This window comes from Paramisgurnus dabryanus, chromosome 2, assembly GCF_030506205.2.
Source record: "Paramisgurnus dabryanus chromosome 2, PD_genome_1.1, whole genome shotgun sequence".
Taxonomy (NCBI): domain Eukaryota; kingdom Metazoa; phylum Chordata; class Actinopteri; order Cypriniformes; family Cobitidae; genus Paramisgurnus; species Paramisgurnus dabryanus.
Window position 1 is genome coordinate 55,142,011 of NC_133338.1, and position 20,895 is coordinate 55,162,905.

A 20,895-nucleotide genomic window follows, 5' to 3' on the forward strand; every position below is an offset into this window, starting at 1 on the left:
CCAATAAATAAATACAAATTTAAAACATTACATTATCGTCATTGCAGGAGTGCAATGTGCAGGATGTCCTGCAGGTGATTTTGTAACTCTGTTGTCTTACGATGGACTTATGAATTAACGATTATTCCAGAGCACTCGTAGATCTATGATTTTCAAGTGGTACTTAAGTTACGAAGCTTTTGGGAAATGGCCCGTAATTCTAAGATGATTCGTACGATCGTTTTTACGATCTACTTAGCCTCACGATGCTTTTGGGAAACCCGGCCCAGGATGGTACAGTACATCACCAATAATAACATAATAAATCATAATAAAAATAATAATACCAATTGTTCAGTGACTAACATGATGGATTGCTTTATTGCAATTATGACGACATAAATATAATAGAAGAAGTCTACATTTTTCTCAATATTTAATCCATCCTCCATCCTTTCTGGAAATCAGCACAAAAAATGTGAAAATATTTTAGATGAAATCAAAGTCAACAAAAATGTAATGCATTAAAGTTTTTTCTGCTAATTCCCTGACAAAGAAACTTTGTTAATCCCAGCTGCGCACTTTATTTCTGATTGTTTGTGTTTCCAAATAGTGTTACAAATTTTTTGATAATAAGATGCCATGGCAAATATCAAGAGATTACTGCATTTCAAATGGAGGCAATCTGGTGTCCGTTCGGAGTCACACAGAGCAATGTGAGTATGACAATACACTCTACAAACAAACTGTGCTAAATAGCACAAAAAGTGGTTCTTGGCTCGTAATCATAGAGGAACAATTTTTAGTGCTATATAGCACCTATGAAGAACCATATGGGGGTCATATAGCACCACATATGGTTCTATATAGCACAATATGGTTCTACACCGGTTGTACACAGGTACTTCATCTCTGCTATAAAACCACTGGGCTGAGCCAGGGAGAGAGAAAGTCACTTAGCAAACACTGGAGATCGCATCCGCTGAGCCGGTCAGGGAGAGAAGAGGGTGGGGGGGCAGGGGCAGAGGGAACAGGGTTGATGCGAGAAAATAATACAGGCTTGACCTTAGATAGATGGATAACAGGGTGAATGTCCAGGAAATTCCCTTCAGCTCCGGAATCGAGAAGAGCCCGATAGGGGTGTTCCCTACCATCAAATGACAGTAGGATCGGCAGTTGGGTGCTGGAAACAGAGGCGATTTCATGAATGGCAGTGCCCACCAGGACTCCCGGACTGTCTTTTACCGGACAGTTCCGTGCCAAATGTCCAGATTTACCACAATAAAGGCAGAGTCCGTTGAGCAACCTCTGCCCACTTTCCTTACACTGTAAAACCTAAAAGTTAACTCAACTCAAACCATTTAAGGAAACCGGTTGCATTAAACCATTTAAGTTTTATAACACATACATTTGAGTACTGTGAACTTAAACAAATTGAGTCATATGCAGTTATGCACTTATATTTAGGTTAACACTACTTAAATATAAGTTCATATTCGCACATGACTCAAGTTCACAGTGCTTAAATGTATGTGTTTAAAAACTTAAATGGTTTAAGGCAATCGGGACAGTGGTCACAACCAGTCTCAGTGCTGCTGGAGAGCGGCAGAGCAGATGGATAGAGAACAGGAATCCAGAGCGGAGGGGAGCGAGCGGAGGTGCTATAATCCTAATAAGGAGATGGCAGAGCAGAGGCAGCAGACAGAACAGGCAAAAAAACCAATAAAAACACAAAAGTCAAAATTACGAAATAAATCCAACAAACTGAGAACAATACAAGAACTGAGGCAAGACATAACAGTGAGGAACTCACGAAGAAAAATGAACACGGAGACTAAATACAAAACGAAATCGGGAGAAAATCAGGAACAGGTGAAGGACGCAGGTGCAGGAAATTATCGATGATGAGATTGCCCTGGTGACAGACGTGCACGTGTGGAGCTGTCAAAATACAAAACAAACACAGAGGCTGCGTCCGAAACCGCATACTGTACTGAATAAGATGAAGTACCTACTTACTTGCGGTTAAAACAGTAGGTACTGTATAGTATGAATCCTGGTAGTATGAATAAGATTCGAACGTACTACATCCGCCATGTTGCTACATCACGTGACATACGTTGTCATCATGTCATTTCAGCCAAAACAGCCGCATGCCTCTTCTTCTTCGTTGGATAACTCCTCTCCCGGGGCATCATGGGATAGTGAAGTGTCCATCATATGCACGCTGCAAAAATCTACCTTGAAGTAGTAGGTCATCCGGGTACTTTTCGCATACTGTTTTTCGAATACTATGCATTCGGACATACTACTCGCCTCACCTACTGCTTTTCGGGTACTATATAGTATGAAGTAGGCTGTTTCTGACGCAGCAAGAGAAGCAAAAAGACAGAACGGTCGATCAGACCGAGATCGTGACAGTTATCTGTTTATCCTTTACAACTGATTTATTTTTAAAGAAATGAAAACTGCTGATATCATTGTGGTGTTTTAGAATTCAACATGTATTCTCTAGTAAAGCTAGTTAACATGTTTGCAATTAAAAGTATTACATTGACAGTCGCTGTAATTTAACTGGAGTGTGAGTGGTTTTTAAATAAAATACCAAAAGTTATTAATGTTAAATTAATAAAAAAATCCCCTTGTTTGGGTTCTCAGTTTTTCTCACAACTTTAATGCTAAGTGCTGTTGATGACGTGTGGATCGGTTTAAATGACATTGTCTCAGAGAGAAACTTTATGTGGACCGACAATCGAGCTGTCAGATACACAAACTGGCTCAAAGGTCAACCTTCGTCAAGTTTACAGTCAAGACACTATTTTGAGATTGAGGTAAGTGTGCATGAGTTTATTGCATTTAATAATAATGTAGTACAATCATCAAAGCTACTTTTTGTTTGTTGTGTATTTGTTTCAGCAGTCAGTTTTCTGTGTAATCTTATATTAAAAGCTTTGTGTTTGATCACAGCAGAAAATTTGCTCAGTTTCCAGAGCTGGGTAGATTACTTATGAATGGTAATCCGTCACTGATTATGAATTACATGACAAAAATTGTAGTCGGTAATATAATATCTTATATTACACATCATTGGTAACGTAATCAGACTACTTTTGGATTACATTTAGATTACTTTTGAAAAATCTTCAAATATATAAAGAGGGGGGAAATATATTCAATTCTATTTCACCACCGAGACCCTTAAAAACTCATTTTTAAAGTATGATGTACAGACAGTTAATACTTCACAATACTAACACTGATTTACTTTGCTATTAGTGTCAACTGATAGTAACACACTGAATAAAACATAATCACTCTTTATGAATTTAAAACATATTTACTTAATTTTAAGTTAGGGGTTGAACCAACTAATCGACTAGTCGACCTTAATGCAATGTCGTGATGCTATAAGCTTGACGTCGACTAGTCGTGTTAATCACTATACTTTTTTGATTTATTGTTGCATTGTTAACGTTAAGTTGCAACATAGGAGCTGCATAACTTTTTTAATTTAAGTTGCAAAATAAGCTGTATAATCAGCATCTGTATTAATGCTCTGTGGCATTTTGCAAAGCAGTCCCATCTCTTGTGTTTTGTATGATTGACATCAACGACTAGTCGACGTCAACTCGACTTTGATGTCATAAAAGTCGACTTTAAATAATTTGAAGTCGTTCAAACCCTATTTTAAGTAAATAAAAACAAAAACATTGCAAAAACCAATATAGAATTTTATGAAATTCGCTGCAATAACACTGCTAGATCTATAATTTCACCTCACAAATAAAACTGAAGTGTTTCTTTAAACCGCAAGTTTCTTTAAAAATGAATTGATTTTGACATTGGTGGGGAAATAAATAAAAATGTCTTCAGAGCCTCATTGTTTATGACTGTTTAATTGAACAATAGTTAAAATAGAATTTTTGTTATTCATAATATTATTTATTAATGTAACAGGCAAATAATAATAACAACAAATATACAATAGTGTTTTATTTCATTTATATTTTTGCTTAATTTGAACTTTTTTGTAATGCAGCTAAAAATTTTTGGCATGGCAAATTAAAAAACTGAACCAAAATATTTCCTACAGATCTGCTCCACCCAAAAAAAAAAAAAACTGAAAAAAGTAACACATTATACTTCAATAGCCATCACAAAACACATGTCATTATTTACTGAATTTTGTTAAAAGAAACAAAGAACAAAAATATAATTGCTAACTACATACAGATAGCTCAGTGTGCACTATACTGTCAATATACTGTAAACAAGTCCAGACATACACTGTTTAAATTTGCAACTCATCCATTTAAGATTGTCATGAAAAACTGTCTCTGAATCAATATGTGACACATGATGAGGACCTCAGAACGAAGATGATTGTTGTTAAACTGGCTTATGAACTTTCTAGACTAAAAATGTTGTCCTTGTTTCAACTCAGTGCATCCTAATAATATCTTCATCAGAAGAGACTTCATTAAGATTTTGTTTTTGTCACTTTATAATAAACACTTTTGGTTCTGATTATTTCTAATGATAAATCTAAGACATGAATACTACAAATGTGTTTCTACAATTATGATCTTCTCTGTTTCAGGAAGACTCTGATGAGATGGACGTAAGTGTGCATGAGTTTATTGCAAATTCTAATACTGTAGTACAATCATCAAAGCTTCACTTTTGTTTGATATATATATATATATTTATTACACGGCTCTCTGGAATGCTTGATTCTGATTGGTCAGTTGAGACATTTGCAGGTTCGTTCTTTTCAAATAATAACCGCTCCAAAATAATAACGCATAGCCGGTACTACTTGCACGAGTAAAATCGCTCCGCGCCAATAAAGATCAATAAAGATTACTGTCTGTTTGGCGCCATCTTGTGACAAACACTCGACAACCACGACAAGACACCGACAGCTTACTGAGACTGAACTTGACAAAATAGAGCATGACAGCTACGAAGCCAACACACAAAAAATACAGAATGGGCATTAAAACTTCTCAAAGACTGGTTAAAGACAAAAAAATGGAGACAGACAAGTATGAAGCAGAGGATCTTAATAAGGTATTACGATCATTTTATGCATCTGTGCAAAGTTTCGCGGAAGGATAAAAATGTTAATTTAAAACAAATATGGCAATAAAATGTTTCAAATTCATATTCATGTCCAGTTTTTTTTCTTCTGTGGCAAGTAGCCGTGTAATAAGCGGGATAATGTAGAGGCAGCCGGTAGTTATTGGGAAATAAGCCCCTTCAGTGTGATACAAGACCCTCCGCTTCGCGTCGGGTCCTGATCACACTGTCGGGGCTTATTTCCCAATAACTACCGGCTGCCTCTACATTATCCCTTACATATATATATATATATATATATATATATATATATATATATATATATATATATATATATATATATATGGGTCACTATTGGACAGAACACATTGCTGGGTTAAAATGACCCAAATAATGGGTTGTTTTAATCCAACTTTAACCATGTTAAAACAACCCAGCAGTTGGGTTAAAACAACCCATTATTTGGGTAATTTTTAACCCAGCAATGTGCTCTGTCAACCCAGTCTCACCCCATTTCGTCAATATTTGACGACACTTGACCATTCGTCATATGTTGACGTGAAGGGTATACCTTTCGCGTCATTTTTTGACGAACTGGGGACTTCAATACTATTACGTCCGTTGCATTCTCTTTCCTATTTTATTACCATTTGCGCGTCGGTTTAGGGTTAGATTTACATAATGACATCCCTACCCAAACCTAACTCTAACCCCAACGCCAGGTGACAACTGTTTCTAACCCCAACGCCAGGTGACAACTGTTTAATTTCGCGTACACTGTTTAATTTCGCGTACACTGTTTAATTTTGCGTAATCTAACCCTAAACCGACGCGCAAATGGTAATAAAATAGGAAAGAGAATGCAACGGACGTAATAGTATTGAAGTCCCCAGTTCGTCAAAAAATGACGCGAAAGGTATACCCTTCACGTCAACATATGACGAATGGTCAAGTGTCGTCAAATATTGACGAAATGGGGTGAGACTGTGTTAGCTCTGTCCAATAGTGACCCAGCCCTGGGTTAAAAACAACCCATAAATGTTTAGAGTACCACACCATAAACTACTGGCCAAAAGTTTTAAAACACTTGACTGAAATGTTAACAATGATCTTAAAAATCATTTTAATTTGAAAGTGGTTAAATGCTTGAAATTACTTTTGTATAGACAAAATATACCTGTGCCAAACAGATTAATTTCTGTTATTAGAAAACTACGGGGCGGTTTCCTAGTCCAGATTAGACTAGTCCTAGACTAAAATAAATGTAAGAGCTGTCCAAATTGAAAACAACTTGCACTTACATATCTTAAAATACATCAGTGCCCTTTGTTTTGCCACAAAATGCACATAAGTAATGTTTTTAGTACGGAATGTGTCTTAAAACTAGTTATATTTCCCAATTAAACTCAGATCTAGTCCTGGCTTAAGCTAATCCCTGTCCGGGAAACCGCCCCTACAATTTTATCTTAATATGTTATTTTTGAAATAGTTGACATAGACTGAGTATTTAAGAAAAAGCAGCCAAAATCCTTTAAAATTAATTCTAAGGTGAAACTTCAAGAAGCTTTTTGATAAAAAAAGCTCAAGTGACAAACTGACAAACAAGGTATCGTTGCGATCGGCATTATCCCGTGAATACAATTTCACAAAGAAAATGAATATCAGACAAAGTATTCAGAAGTTACAATGTGTTTTATAAGAACTCTTATAGTTTATAACCCCTAGGTGGCGCTGATCTCTGACATCCCATGTACCTTCAGGACATCATGCCAAAGCTCCCTAGCGATTTTTGTGCCGATATGTCCCAAGAATAGTTCAAAAGATATTGCACTTTATGACACATTTCAAAATGGCGGACAGGTGGTTTGATCAATCCCGGCATAAAACACATCGACACAAGTACGGTTTTGCAGTTTCTAGGCAAAGGAGACTGCACTTCAGATGATAAAATATAACAGAGTTTTTATTTATTTTTATTGATTTTAGTCACAATTTGATTTCAACAGTTAAATTTGTGTTACGCCATAGTTTGTATAAGTTTATTATTATTCTTTAATGTGAAAAAAGTAAGAAATAATTGACGATGGGCCCTTTAATTACTGCATAAGAAAATAATGCACATCCAAGGTGTTAATGTGTAATGCTTTTACACCATGGGTGTACATTCTTTTCAAATAATTCAAAGGACCAATTATACCGCTTATACCATGGTTACAACAAACATTGGTCTGATGCCTAGGGGAGACCGGGGTTGGTTGTCACAATTTTTACTCATGCATGAATTGCTCATCTTCAAAAAATCTTTCAGCAGTAATTCCTACATGAAATGAAAACTTGAAGTCTTGGCTTTAAATGTGTATACTTTTTACTTTTAGCATGTATTGTAACAGGAAGTAATTAACCATCAAAGACACGGGGTTGGTTGTCACGGGGTATGGGGTTGGTTGTCCCTATAGTGGTTCAATAGGATTTCAGTGATAAATTGGGATCTGAAAAGATAATGTGTAACTTTTTAGTGTTTTAAGATAGAAACTGCAAATAAGTTTTAATATGAATCCACCCATATGATAGTTGGATAGATTGTCATTAATGCCCATTATGTTTTAACAATGGTATTAAAGTGGATGATCAGTTACTTCAATTGTCTACTGTGTTAAATATTTGAATAAATGAAATATTTTTTTGTGTTAAAACCTCTTTATTTAATGCTTTATTTATTTTATTTTAACAGCAAACAAAATCAAACAAACAGACCAACAGTCTTAAAAGGTCTACATGTCCAATACATTATTAAGACATTGTGATCAGGACCTGACGCGAAGCGGAGGGTCTTGTATCACACTGAAGGGGCTTATTTCCCGATATCTACTGGCTGCCTCTACATTATCCCGCTTATTACACGGCTACTTGTCACATCAGAAAAAAAACGGACATGAATATGAATTTGAAACATTTTATTGGCATATTTGTTTTAAATTAACATTTTTATCCTTCCGCGAAACTTTGCACAGATGCATAAAATGATCGTAATACCTTATTAAGATCCTCTGCTTCATACTTGTCTGTCTCCATTTTTTTCTCTTTTAGCCAGTCTTTGAGAAGTTTTAATGCCCATTCTGTATTTTTTTGTGTGTTGGCTTCGTAGCTGTCATGCTCTATTTTGTCAAGTTCAGTCTCAGTAAGCTGTCTGTGTCTTGTCGTGGTTGTCGAGTGTTTGTCACAAGATGACGCCAAACAGTACACTGTAAAAAACAACCTATAGAATTTACTCAAAAAAATTGTTGTAACAATTTGCACTCACTTTGTTTGAGTAAATTATATCCTATATATTTGATTAAAAAGTACCTAAATTTAATTACTATGATAAAGTAAAAAAAATTAGGTAAGGTCTACCTATTTTTTTCATAACTAATTACTTATAAAAAAATGAATAACATTAACCCTATTGGTATTAAGGCACAGATCTATTAAATTATTATTAATAATGATAAGCCATTAAGAAACATTACATATTACTTATTCAGAGAGGGTTGAATAAGAAAATAGTCATGCACAAGATTGCATAAATTGCTTGCTTTATTGACCAAATAACATTCTGTAAACATTTAAAACTAATTATTGGACGTATAATAACCCCAATACATTTCAAGTGAAATACAACATATCATAGTTTTACATAAAGCTTCTTGAACATATTATTTCATAAAACAAAATAAACCAAGGCTTCATGAGATGTTAAAAACCATTAAAAGCAAGATTCCTAAATACTGTTCTTCACGTTATCATTAGAAAATTAAAGAAGACAATAATATGAGAGGAAAAACTGATCTCATTTACCTCAGTAGACTAGCATGCTATATCGATACAAACAAACATTTCAACTTCATTTAAAACTTATTAAGTGCAAAAATACAACTTCATATTATGCTATAACTCACAGTACACGTGCATAAAACATTGAACACTAACAAGAAGTACTTACATTCAATTTTAAGTGATTCAACTTCATATACAAGTCTCATATATAACATATGAACTCCGAAATACTTTTTTGAACAGACATTAAAAAGCGAAAGGCAACGTTAAGTATATATCCGTAAATGATAATAATAATAATAATAATAAAATGGCTTCATAAATGGATCCCTTCTAAAACAAAACTCAATATATTAACAGATAAATGCAAGAAAACTTTTACAGTAATTATCTAGCATCGACAGCTTTACCGTTGTTTGTTTGTCTGCTCGACGCCCTCCCGTCTGTATCGTACATCAACCGTCCGCTGCTCTCTCTCGTCACGTGGCTTGCTCAAGTTCAACCACTCATATTGAGCAGCTCCGCTGTTCACGAGATTCAGACATGTAAATAATAATAATGGAAGTTAATATTTTAATCATAAATATGGATATTTATTCGTATTCGCAGGTGCAAGAACTGGGCGATGTTTCATTCAAAGCTAACCTGACTGACATATTCTAACCTATCAATCTGTCAACAACAGAGACAGAGAAGCACGCAAATGACTAAACTTCTGGTAGATTTTACAGTTAACCAACTTAACATTTCCATTCATGATGATATCAACAAGTTAAATAAAAACTTACCTGTCAACAAACCGCAGTTCTCCCGCCGATATAATATGAAAAAATGGTGACTCGAGTCCCGCCTGGATGTTGATTCATGCGCACTTTGCGGTGCTAAGGCCAATATTTTGGGGTATATGTTACTTATTTTTTTAGTATTGCAGTTATTACTGTTAAAAATTGGATAGTGAAGGTAGAATATACCCATTATTTTTTATTTTACTTGCTAGCTTATATACTTAATTAAATTATAACTAATTTTCATGGGTTAAATTTAACACCCTCCAGAGTAATTTTTTACAGTGTAATCTTTATTGATCTTTATTGGCGCGAAGCGATTTTACTCGTACAAGTAGTACCGGCTATGCGTTATTACTTTGGAGCGGTTATTATTTGAAAAGAACGAACCTGCAAATGTCTCAACTGACCAATCAGAATCAAGCATTCCAGAGAGCCGTGTAATAAATACAAATAAAGAATGACTAAGAGTTTCAAAATAGTCGATCCAGCTATTTTCGCCAATATCAGACTAATATCGATACTGAATATCCCCTACTTATAACCTACTTTTGACTGGTAGTGTATACAGTGTATAGCCAACCATTTGGTACAATTTTTTACATTAAAGAAAATCTTACACTGATTCTCCACCAGACACAAGTGATGCGAAAAAAGAAAAAACTGAGAAGACTGAAAGATTATTGATGCGGTGTATTTCCTTTAGATTGAGAGACACCACTTTAATTTCTTTACAACAAGTCAGGACCTCAGAACGAAGATGATTGTTGTTATGAACTTTCTAGACTAATAATTTTGTCCTTGTTTAAACTCAGTGCATCCTTATAATAACTTCATCAGAAGAGACTTCATTGAGATTTTGTTTTTGTCACTTTATAATAAACACTTTTGGTTCTGATTATTTCTAATGATAAATCTAAGACATGTGTTCAGTTTTTATAAGAGGACTATTAACTTTGATTTGAACTAGATTTATGAATCTTTAAATGCTGAATACTACAAATGTGTTTCTACATTTCTGATCTTCTCTGTTTCAGGAAGACTATTTTGAGATGGTAAGTGTGCATGATGAGTTTATTGCAAATTCTAATACTGTAGTACAATCATCAAACCTTCTCTTTTGTTTGTTGTGTATTTGTCACTAAAAACTTTGTGTTTGATCACAGCAGTTAATATAAGCATCTCATATTTTCTTCTCATTGGCAGCCTGTTTTAGTTTAAACTTTTGTTACAAGGTTCTAATCTTAGTTAATGTTTTACCATTTCATGAACTCAATGCATCGTAAAGCTACGGTAGCCACCAAAGGACAAACATGTCAACGTCTGAGACAACATAGGGACGAAATGCGCTCTGGATTTTAACCAAGCAAACTGGCATATAATGTCTTCGAAATCTATGTCCCTAACCAGTTCAGATTCAATCAATGGTGTAGTTTAGATTTTTGTAGTGTGTAGACTGTGATTTTTCCCTTTCACCATTACCCTCACTTGTCCCAGCGCAACACCCCATAAGCACCACCACACTCACAGATGCATATAGAATGCATATTGTGGCTCTGCTGGTGATTTACGCCGATCAGATTGCGCAGTTCGTCATGAAGTAAAGCACACCAAATGTATAGCCTGCCTACTGTTTATGAGGTTCAACTCGCCAAAGTTGCAAGTGAGGCATGCTTATGGTCAGTGCTTCACATCTAAATGTAGGAACGAATGTGTGAAATGTGTCACAAAACGAAAATGCTTACGCTTCTCTGACAACTTCACATTGTTTTTGGCGCTTTCAGCTGTCATGCCAATAATTATAAATAAATAAAGTTTATTATGTAAGGTTTTATACACCACTGATAATATAGTTATGGATATTACATTGCATTTCTGTAATGAGATCCTTATAAAATATACACAATGCATCCTTAAGATTTAAGACTTAATGCTCTTTTTAAGTGCCTGTGTTTTTAAATCCTGTTCTCCATAAACATTTTGTTATTGTTTTTCACTTATGGTACTACTGTGTTTCTCAATTATTTAATACATTTAATACATCCTACATTTAAATCTTGCATCTGCTCTGATTTTCTAAGAGGACAATTAATTTTGATCTTAACTGTATTCATGAATATTTAAATGTTGAATACTATAAATGTGTTCCTACAATTTAGTTTTTTTCTACTGTATTTCAGGAAGTATTTGAGTTGGGACCTATGCACCATCAATCTGCACACCACACAATTGAATATATGGTAGGTTTTCATGTGTTTTTGATCCTTCCCAAACAACCTGAGTGCTGAGATTTTAAACCATTCTATTAAGTCCTTGATATTATCAGTGTTGGCAATGTTACTTTAAAAAAGTAATTAGTTATAGTTACTAGTTACTTCTCAAAAATAGTAACTGAGTTCGTAACTGCGTTACATCATTATAAAAGTAACTAATTACCAGGCAAAGTAACTATTGCGTTACTTAAAAAAAGTTCAAATATTTCAAATAACTTGGATGCCCCCAATATAAAATTTGTTATATAAATTACGTTAAAGAGAAATTAATAATTGTGTTACAGCATGTGATGATGTGGGATGCTATATTAGATCAGAATTACAGACGTGAAGAGGCTCTTTCTTACTCTGCAAAAGTTGCACATTACATAAACATTCTTGCGTTTCACCTCAACGATGGAAAAATAGTGCTTATTATACTTTGTGTTTGCGACTGCTACCTTTGAGTTTGTTGTACTTGTCATGGCTCTGTCATTGCGGGTGTGGGACTCGGACGGACTGCAGCGCGAGTTAAAAACATTGCCTGTTTGGATGAGAGAACCTACTCTGGTGAAAATCGCTTTAGTGAGATTAATTATAGTAATGCGCAGCATTTATTGTCAGTAAGGGAAACGGCGTTATTATGAGGGAAACACTAATAGCCGTTAGCAACGCCATTTATTTCTAACGCCGTTATTACCATCACTGGATATTATGTAAATTGTTACTGGTGCCATCATTTCAGCATGTACTATTTAAGCTGTATCTTTACCTATATCTTATACAGGTGCTGGTCATATTAGAATATCATCAAAAAGTTGATTTATTTCACTAATTCCATTCAAAAAGTGAAACTTGTATATTATATTCATTCATTACACACAGACTGATAAATTTCAAATGTTTATTTCTTTTAATTTTGATGATTATAACTGACATCTAAGGAAAATCCCAAATTCAATATCTCAGAAAATTAAAATATTACTTAAGACCAATACAAAGAAAATATTTTTAGAAATCTTGGCCAACTGAAAAGTATGAGCATGAAAAGTAAGTTAGTAAGTAAAGTTTATTGGTTACACTTTATTTTGATAGTCCACTTTAGACATTCTACTAACTATAAACAACTTTGCAACTACATGTCAACTAACTTTCAATAATTTGCAACTATACGTCAACTAACTGTCATTAGAGTGTTAGTAGACTGTAATGGTTGGGGTTAGGGAAGAGGTTTGGGTTAGTGGAATAAGTTGACATGCACCTGCAAAGATACTTATAGACAGTTGAAAGTCTGTTGAGATATCCTCACAATAAAGTGTTAGTAGATATTAAGCAGACAATCTACTAATTCTCTAAAGATTGGTAGTTGATAAGTAGTTGCAAAGTTACTTATAATTAGTAAAATGTCTAAAGTGGACTATCGAAATAAAGTGTTACCAGTTTATTTATATAGCACCTTTCACAGATAAAATCACAAAGTGCTTTACAAAATATAACAATAAAACTTTCTTGCAAAGTAAAATAGAACATTTTCAGAGACAGTAAAACTTAAACTCTAAATTAATACAACCCACTACAACAGGGATGACACCATAAAAGCCCAGTCAGCTAAAAGCTTGTCTTCCATTGCTTTTTAAAAGAATCAGCAGAATCAGCCACATGCAGGGGCAAGATTTTGACCAGATGACCCCAATGCTCTCGAAGAGCCATAAGGGGTCAACAGGTCCAAAATGTACTCCCATGGAGGGCTCCATAAGTGAGGACCAAAATTTTAAAATCCATTCTATATTTGATTGGTAACCAGTTGTCAAGTTATCACAATAAGTTCAGCTCTGCCCAAACTTGAAAATGGCTTGTTCAACACATTAAGGATGCAAAGGGACAACTCAATTCCTTTTTGGTCAATTTATTTCTCTTCCAGATGGTTTTCAGAAACAGTTGAATTGTTGAATACAGATGAATGAATTGAGAGAAGTAAAGAGAATAGGCAATAGGTTGATAACCTTAAAGATAATCAAAAAATAACATGCATTAAATTACGTCACATAATAAACAATGCATGACAAAACAAAGCATGGCTTTAAGTAAAGGAATTGTTTAAACATCTCAAAGATAACCAGAAAATAAACATGCATTACTTCACAAAATAAAGAATGCAAGACAAAACAAAGCATTGCTTACAAACAAGTCTCTCTAACCACTAGGCCACATGGCCATACTTTCAGGTTGTATATAAGGCATTCTTATTGCATTCATATCATGAACAATTTAATATGAGAATATTTTCATGTTAAATTGTTAGTATGGTCATATACTTTTAATATAACGAACTACACATTTAATTACATATTTTTAATGGTACATTTAGATGAATTTTGTATGTAATTCAAGAAAGCAGAAAAAACAGTACTGTAATAATAATATAGACTATTCGTATGTATTAATCATGTTGGTACAATAATGCTGATATTTGTAAATAAACACATTTTTATAGGCCTAATCATGTAATATAGACATAGACCTGTCATAGACGTCCAAATGACGTCCAAAAATTACCCAGTTTAAACGTCAAATGTTGACCATAAATATGACGTCCAAAAAATTACCCAGTTTAAACGTCCAATGTTGCCCGTCAATATGACGTCCAAATAGGGTCATGGTGGGACGTCCAAAGAGTCAGCCCCGCCGCTCCCATAACGCGCATCACGCGCTGTGCGTAGGGCATCACGTGCTGAGGGGGCACCAAAAATAATAGCCTAATGAAAAAAAATTATAATGCTGAAATTATTTCATTAGTCTATAGAAATATTATTAGGCCCTTTATATCCATGTATATGTTACAAAAAAGGGGGAACGAGATAATTTAATGGCTCTAGTCTAGAAAGTATGCCCCCAGCCTTTGATGGTCCGTGCCGGTTGATCGCGCGGGCGCCTGACGAAGTTTGACAGAGGCCGTTTCTCAATCCGAAGGCTGCAGCCTCCAGAGGTCGCTTTTATAGGCTGCATACGTCATCAAAACTTTCTTATTTCGTAATATTAACGATTATAAAGTGAACTATTATTCTTAGTTAATCGTAGGCCTAAATTGTTGTAATATGCTTATGACTTGCTAATGTAATGTTCAGTTAACTGAAATAAACCAGACTTGATGACGTATGCAGCCTGCATATACGACCTCGCGCAGGCTGCAGCTTTCGGATTGAGAAACGGCCAGTCAGAAGGCAACTTTTGGAAATGGTCCCGAAAAGACAGCAGGAGTCAGGATCGGAAAAAAGAAAAAGGAAGAAACTGCGGGATGATGCCTGTGCATCACTTGCAGGTAAGTCCATCATGTTTAATCACTCTTAAATAAGGGAAATGCGCATGGGCTGCAGCTGCTGCTAATTGTAATGCGCCTCGAACTTGCTGTGCTGATATTAATGTTTAGCAAACTATGTTGTTATAATTTATAACTTCAGTGTAAGCTAAATTGAGAAACATTACTGTAAAACATTACCTATGCATATGCATTTTACAAATAACTGACGCAGCTGTTACTTTCTTTACTACGTTTCTTTAGATATTGAGCAGCAGTTTATTTTGACGTGACGGTGGTTAATACTTTCTCAGTAAAAGTTAACGTTAGCAGTCAGTGCACATGTTACAATTCATCACTTTAAATATATATAAATATAAAACGTCATGATATGAAGCAAACATTACTGTGACACTTAGTTCTCTGAATCTTTGTTTTATTTAAGAATATTGAGTATTCTTGTTTACTTATTAATGTTTATTTAATGTAATTTATTTAAAGTGACATTGTACTTGGGAAAACCATGTCTGGATTATTTTGATAATTTAAGTTTGGTAAATTTTTCTGTTTTGCTATTCTATAAAAGTTAGCACTTTCAAATGTGTAGTGTGTGTTGGCTAAAGCTGTGAAGATTTTACTTTCTGCTATTAAGTTATATGTTTGGCAATAAAAAATTTAACTGGCAAAAACAAACGTTGTTTTTCTCAGGGTCGGGGTGGGGGGCATTATAAAGGAATTATGCTTAGGGCACCAAAATGGCTAGCAGCGGCACTTAAAAGAGTGGACCTAGTTTGGACGTCGAATACATGTCCAGAATTGGTCATGGACCGACGGACCCAATATAGACATGATCTGCACGTCTATCCGACGTCCTGTGTTTAGTGGGAGTCATCACTCCTACTAGAATTAAACATTTAATTTGTGCAAACAATGAATGCAACATAGTAAAATCTAGTGATGTTACCAGTGACAAAGCGTGTGTCAAAAAAACGAACCGATTTTCATTGAAGCTTTGTATCGAAGCTTGATTCGTTCTGGCAAAATCACGTGACCAATGACGTCCGAAGCTTCGTTTAACACACACCCACGTGACTGCTTCGTTATCTGATTCAAAGGTTTAGAATTGTGCAATGCGCGGCGCGCCCTCATGGGTTGTATTGGAGTATTGCATTACACGGAATCGATTACTAGTGAGTTTATGAGATATATATATATAGTAGTAAAAAGACTTTTCTGCACCACTTAAAACCATGATATAATTTTTTATTGGTTCACACTTTATACTTTTGAGACAAGTTCTATCCTTAATTTGTTATTTTTGTTTGGAGTACCATTCGCATGAAATGGAACATGCTTTGGTCATGTATTTAATATATTGTAACATTTATTTATGAATCTATCCTTAATTTGTCAATCCATTAAAGGAGAATTTCACCCATAGAAACATTAATCTTTATTGTAAGTGTGTTATATTTGTAGGTGAAATTTAACATACATTTAGAATTTGGTGCCTATTTGACCGAAAAAAGGGGTGTTTTTAGTCTCACTCCCTCAACAAAGATATTGGACTTCCTTCTTTCAATGATGCAAAATGATGATTTTTACATCATTGAAAGAAGGAAGTGCAACCATGAAATCTGTACTTCTCCTGTCTCAGCGGCAACTGAGGAAATGATGCATGACCATTCAAAAACATGTCTGGGGTTCTAACTATACAAAGCTTAATGCAAATGGGTGAAGTGTCCCTTTAAGATTTCCTTTTATAATTAAATTAATATGTTGTTTGGTTGTGGAACATGTTGTGAAACAGCACTTTCACCAACAGAGGTCCTCATTGAGCTCTGATTTGAAAAGCTTTGAGTAATGAACCTTTTTCCGATACAATTGGGTTGAAAGCTTCACTTCGCCATCACTAGTAAAATCATTCAAACATTACATACCAGTTGCGTCTTTAAGGTTGAACAACGAGCTGTGTTTCCCTTGCTTTCAGATTGAGGAATACAAGCAATAAAAATGGTGGCTAAGCTAACCACAAACATTTTATACCCATGCTTATCTGGCAGGTGCACATGTAAAAGCAGTCCCTCCAGCAACACTTGCTAAATCATTAGTTCCACTTTTACATTTGGGTTATCTGCCCTCTTCAGTCCTGGAGTGGAAAAACAGCAGCTCTGCTCATTCTCTGTATATTCTATGTTTTGACAAAACAGAAGAGCATATCAAACCGGTATGATGTGGGATCTTCTGCTAGTTCCAGTTTAAAGCCTCGCTGCTGAATTCTGAACAATCTGAAAACGATTTAAAACACGTTTGTTAAGACACGTAAAGAGTGAATTACAATAGTCCAAATGCAAGGAGATAAAAACATGTATAATCATCTCTAAATTTACATTGGTCAACATTTTCCTCACTTTAGAAACATTCCGTAAGTGATACAAACAGCTTTTAACCATCTGTCCTGAATGTTGATCTAAAGACATGGATTGATCAAATACAACACCAAGGTTCCTGAGGCTTGACTGAACAGAAGAGGCCTAAGAACCAAGATGTTGCCTGATCTGTGGAATTTTTTATTTGGGGCAATTATCAAAGTTTCTGTCTTTTTCGGATTTAGTTGAAGGTAGTTACTGCCCTACCACTCTTTAAGACAGACACTCCAACAGCCTAGCAGCAAGTGAAGCTCAGAGTCACAGTATAACTGAATATCATCAGCATATAAGTGATAAGACACATGCTTAAAACACAAAAAAATTTTGAGCAAGAGGTGTCATATACAGTAAAAACAGCAAAGGACCTAAAACTGATCCTTGTGGTACTCCACATGATAAAGGCACAGTGTCAGACATGGTCTGGTTTATCACAACAGAAAAAGTTATATCAGTAAGATAAGAAGAAAACCACTGAAGTACAGACCCAGATAAACCAATAACATTCTGCAAACACTTTAGCAAAATTTTGTGACGCTGAGGTTAGATCCAGTAAAACCAACACTGTGTACCGGCCCCCGTCAGCTACCATCACAATGTCACTTGACACTTTAAGAAGAGCTGTCTCAGTTGACTGCGCTTTGCGGAAACCTGGTTGAAACTTATCCAAAGTTTGATGGTCATGCAGATATGTGGAAAGTTGATTAGCTACCACTTTTTCTAAAATTTTGGAGATGAACGGCAGTTTAGAAATGGGCCGGTAGTTTATAGGGTCAGAAGGATCCAGGTTTGGCTTTTTTAGAGTGGGGTTTACTACAGCTTAAAAAGTATGAGCACGTACAGCACTCAATACTTAGTTGGGGCTCCTTTTCCTGAATTACTGCAGCAATGCGGCATGGCAAGGAGTCGATCAGTCTGTGGCACTGCTCAAGTGTTATGAAAGCCCAGGTTGCTCTAATTGTGGCCTTTAGCTTTTCTGCATTGTCACATTTTCCTCTTTATAATGCCCCTTATTTGTATGGGGTTAAGGTCAGGCGAGTTTGCTGGCCAATTAAGAACAGGTATACCATGGCTCTTAAACCAGGTACTGGTAGCTTTGGCACTGTGTGCAGGTACCAAGTCCTGTTGGAAAATGAAATCTGCATCTCCATAAAGTTGATCAGCAGCTGTGAAGTGTTCTTCCTGGTATACGGCTGCATTGACCTTGGACCTCAGAAAACACAGTGGATCAACACCAGCAGATGACATGGCAGATCAAACCATCACTGACTGTGAAAACTTTACACTCGACCTCAAGCAACATGAATTGTGTGCCTCTCTTTTCTTCCTTCAGACTCTGGGACCCTGATTTCAAAGGAAATGCAAAATTTACTTTCATCAGAGAAAATAACTTTGGACCACTCAGCAGCAGTCCAGAAGCAAGCGTCTTGCTTTTGGACTGCTGCTGAGTGGTCTAAAGTTATTTTGTTCAACAGTTGTTCAACAGTGGCTTGACACAAGGAATGCGACAGCTGAAACTCATGTCTTGTACAGTATATGTCTATGCGTGGTGGTTCTTGAAGCACTGACTCCAGCTGCACTTCACTCTTTGTGAATCTCCCCCACATTTTTTAAATGGGTTTTGTTTCACAATCCTCTCCAGGGTGCGGTTATCTTTATTGCTTGTTCACTTTTTTCTACCACATCTTTTCCTTCCCTTCACCTCTCTATTAATGAGTTTGGACACAGAGCTCTATGAACAGCCAGCCTCTTTTGCAGTGACCTTTTGTGTCTTGTGTAAGGTGTCAATGGTCGTCTTTTGGACAACGATCAAGTCAGCAGTCTTCCCTATGATTGTGTAGCCTTCAGAACTAGACTGAGAGACCATTTAAAGGCCTTTCCAAGTGTTTTGAGTTAATTAGCTGATTAGAGTGTGGTACCAGGTGTCTTCAAAATTATAGCTTTTACAATATTCAAATTTTCTGAGATACTGATTTTGGGATTTTTCTTAGTTGTCAATCATCAAAATTAAAAGAAATGAACATTTGAAATATGTCAGTCTGTGTGTAATGAATGAATATAATATACAAGTTTCACTTTATGAATGGAATTAGTGAAATAAATCAACTTTTTGATGATATTCTAATTATATGACCAGCACCTGAATATCTTATATATAAAAGATTATGAGACTTTATATCAAAATGTAACAATTTCTTTAAAGATATTTCTATGTCCTTAGGCGAGGGGCATATGTATATGTTTAACTCTTTCTGGCATCGTGTGTCAGCAATTTACATAGAAATGCTGTGGAATTCATTATGCATTTCACAAATGGACCACAATATTTGTAGCAATAGCCAAAAGTATTGATTGATTATTTTATGCCAAAAAATTAAAGATTATGCTCCATAAAGATATTTTCCCACTGTGAATATTTTTTAAATGGATTTATCATTAGTAATATATGTTGCTAAAGACTTTAGACACAAATAATCTGAACTCTTTCCCATGTAGGACTATGACTGTGTTGTGATGGTTAAACACCCAGAGAAGTCCACTGGTATGTGGAAAGTTGAAGACTGTAAAGATGAGAGAGGTTTTATCTGCAAGAGGAACACAGGTTAGATGAAGAAAAGACCTCACTGTATAAATGTTTTAACTTTAACTCAATCCAATGACATTTATTTAAGAAAACCCATGAGTTTATGGGTCACTTGTTGATCTCTTACTGTAGATAATCTGTAAGTATTTTGTGTGTGTTTTAGACTCTCAGCTGTCTGCTCCCGTGACCACAGCAGTACCACAGAAATACTTCAGTCTGGGCAATGATTCATATAAGGTCCAGCTGGAGAAGATGAGCTGGGATGAAGCGAGAAGACAGTGTAAAGCTGATGATGCTGATCTTGCGAGTGTACTGGACTCCATCAGTCAGGCGTACACCAGCCTACAAGTCGACAAACTTAAAGAACCTTTGTGGATCGGACTCAACAGTGGACTGGTAATAAATTCATCCCTCTTCACAATAAACACATTCATGTAATATCATATACTGTATACACACTGCAGAAATGATTTTACTAACATATGAGTGTGGTAATGTGCTTTCTTCAGACAGGTGGACGCTATCGCTGGGTGGATAACTGGCTTCTAAGCTACAGTAAATGGGCTACAGGAGAACCCAAAAACAATTTAGCTTGTGTTTATATTGACACGGATGGAGACTGGAAAACTGCAGCGTGTATCAACACATATTATTCCCTTTGTAAACGATCAACAGG

At 35.5% G+C, this 20,895-nt stretch overlaps 1 protein-coding gene across 2 annotated transcripts in view; it reads left to right on the forward strand.

Moving 5' to 3' along the window:
- The window catches only part of LOC135743917 (macrophage mannose receptor 1-like), a 172,729-nt gene that overhangs the window by 133,867 nt on the left and 17,967 nt on the right, over nt 1-20,895 (forward strand). For both annotated transcript variants that reach the window (XM_065261819.2, XM_065261818.1), the window contains exons 21-28: nt 593-695; nt 2,638-2,810; nt 4,580-4,600; nt 10,700-10,717; nt 11,843-11,902; nt 20,132-20,237; nt 20,383-20,615; nt 20,729-20,894. In XM_065261819.2, the coding sequence (XP_065117891.1) occupies nt 593-695; nt 2,638-2,810; nt 4,580-4,600; nt 10,700-10,717; nt 11,843-11,902; nt 20,132-20,237; nt 20,383-20,615; nt 20,729-20,894 (880 nt within the window). The remainder of the gene's footprint in view (nt 1-592; nt 696-2,637; nt 2,811-4,579; nt 4,601-10,699; nt 10,718-11,842; nt 11,903-20,131; nt 20,238-20,382; nt 20,616-20,728; nt 20,895) is intronic.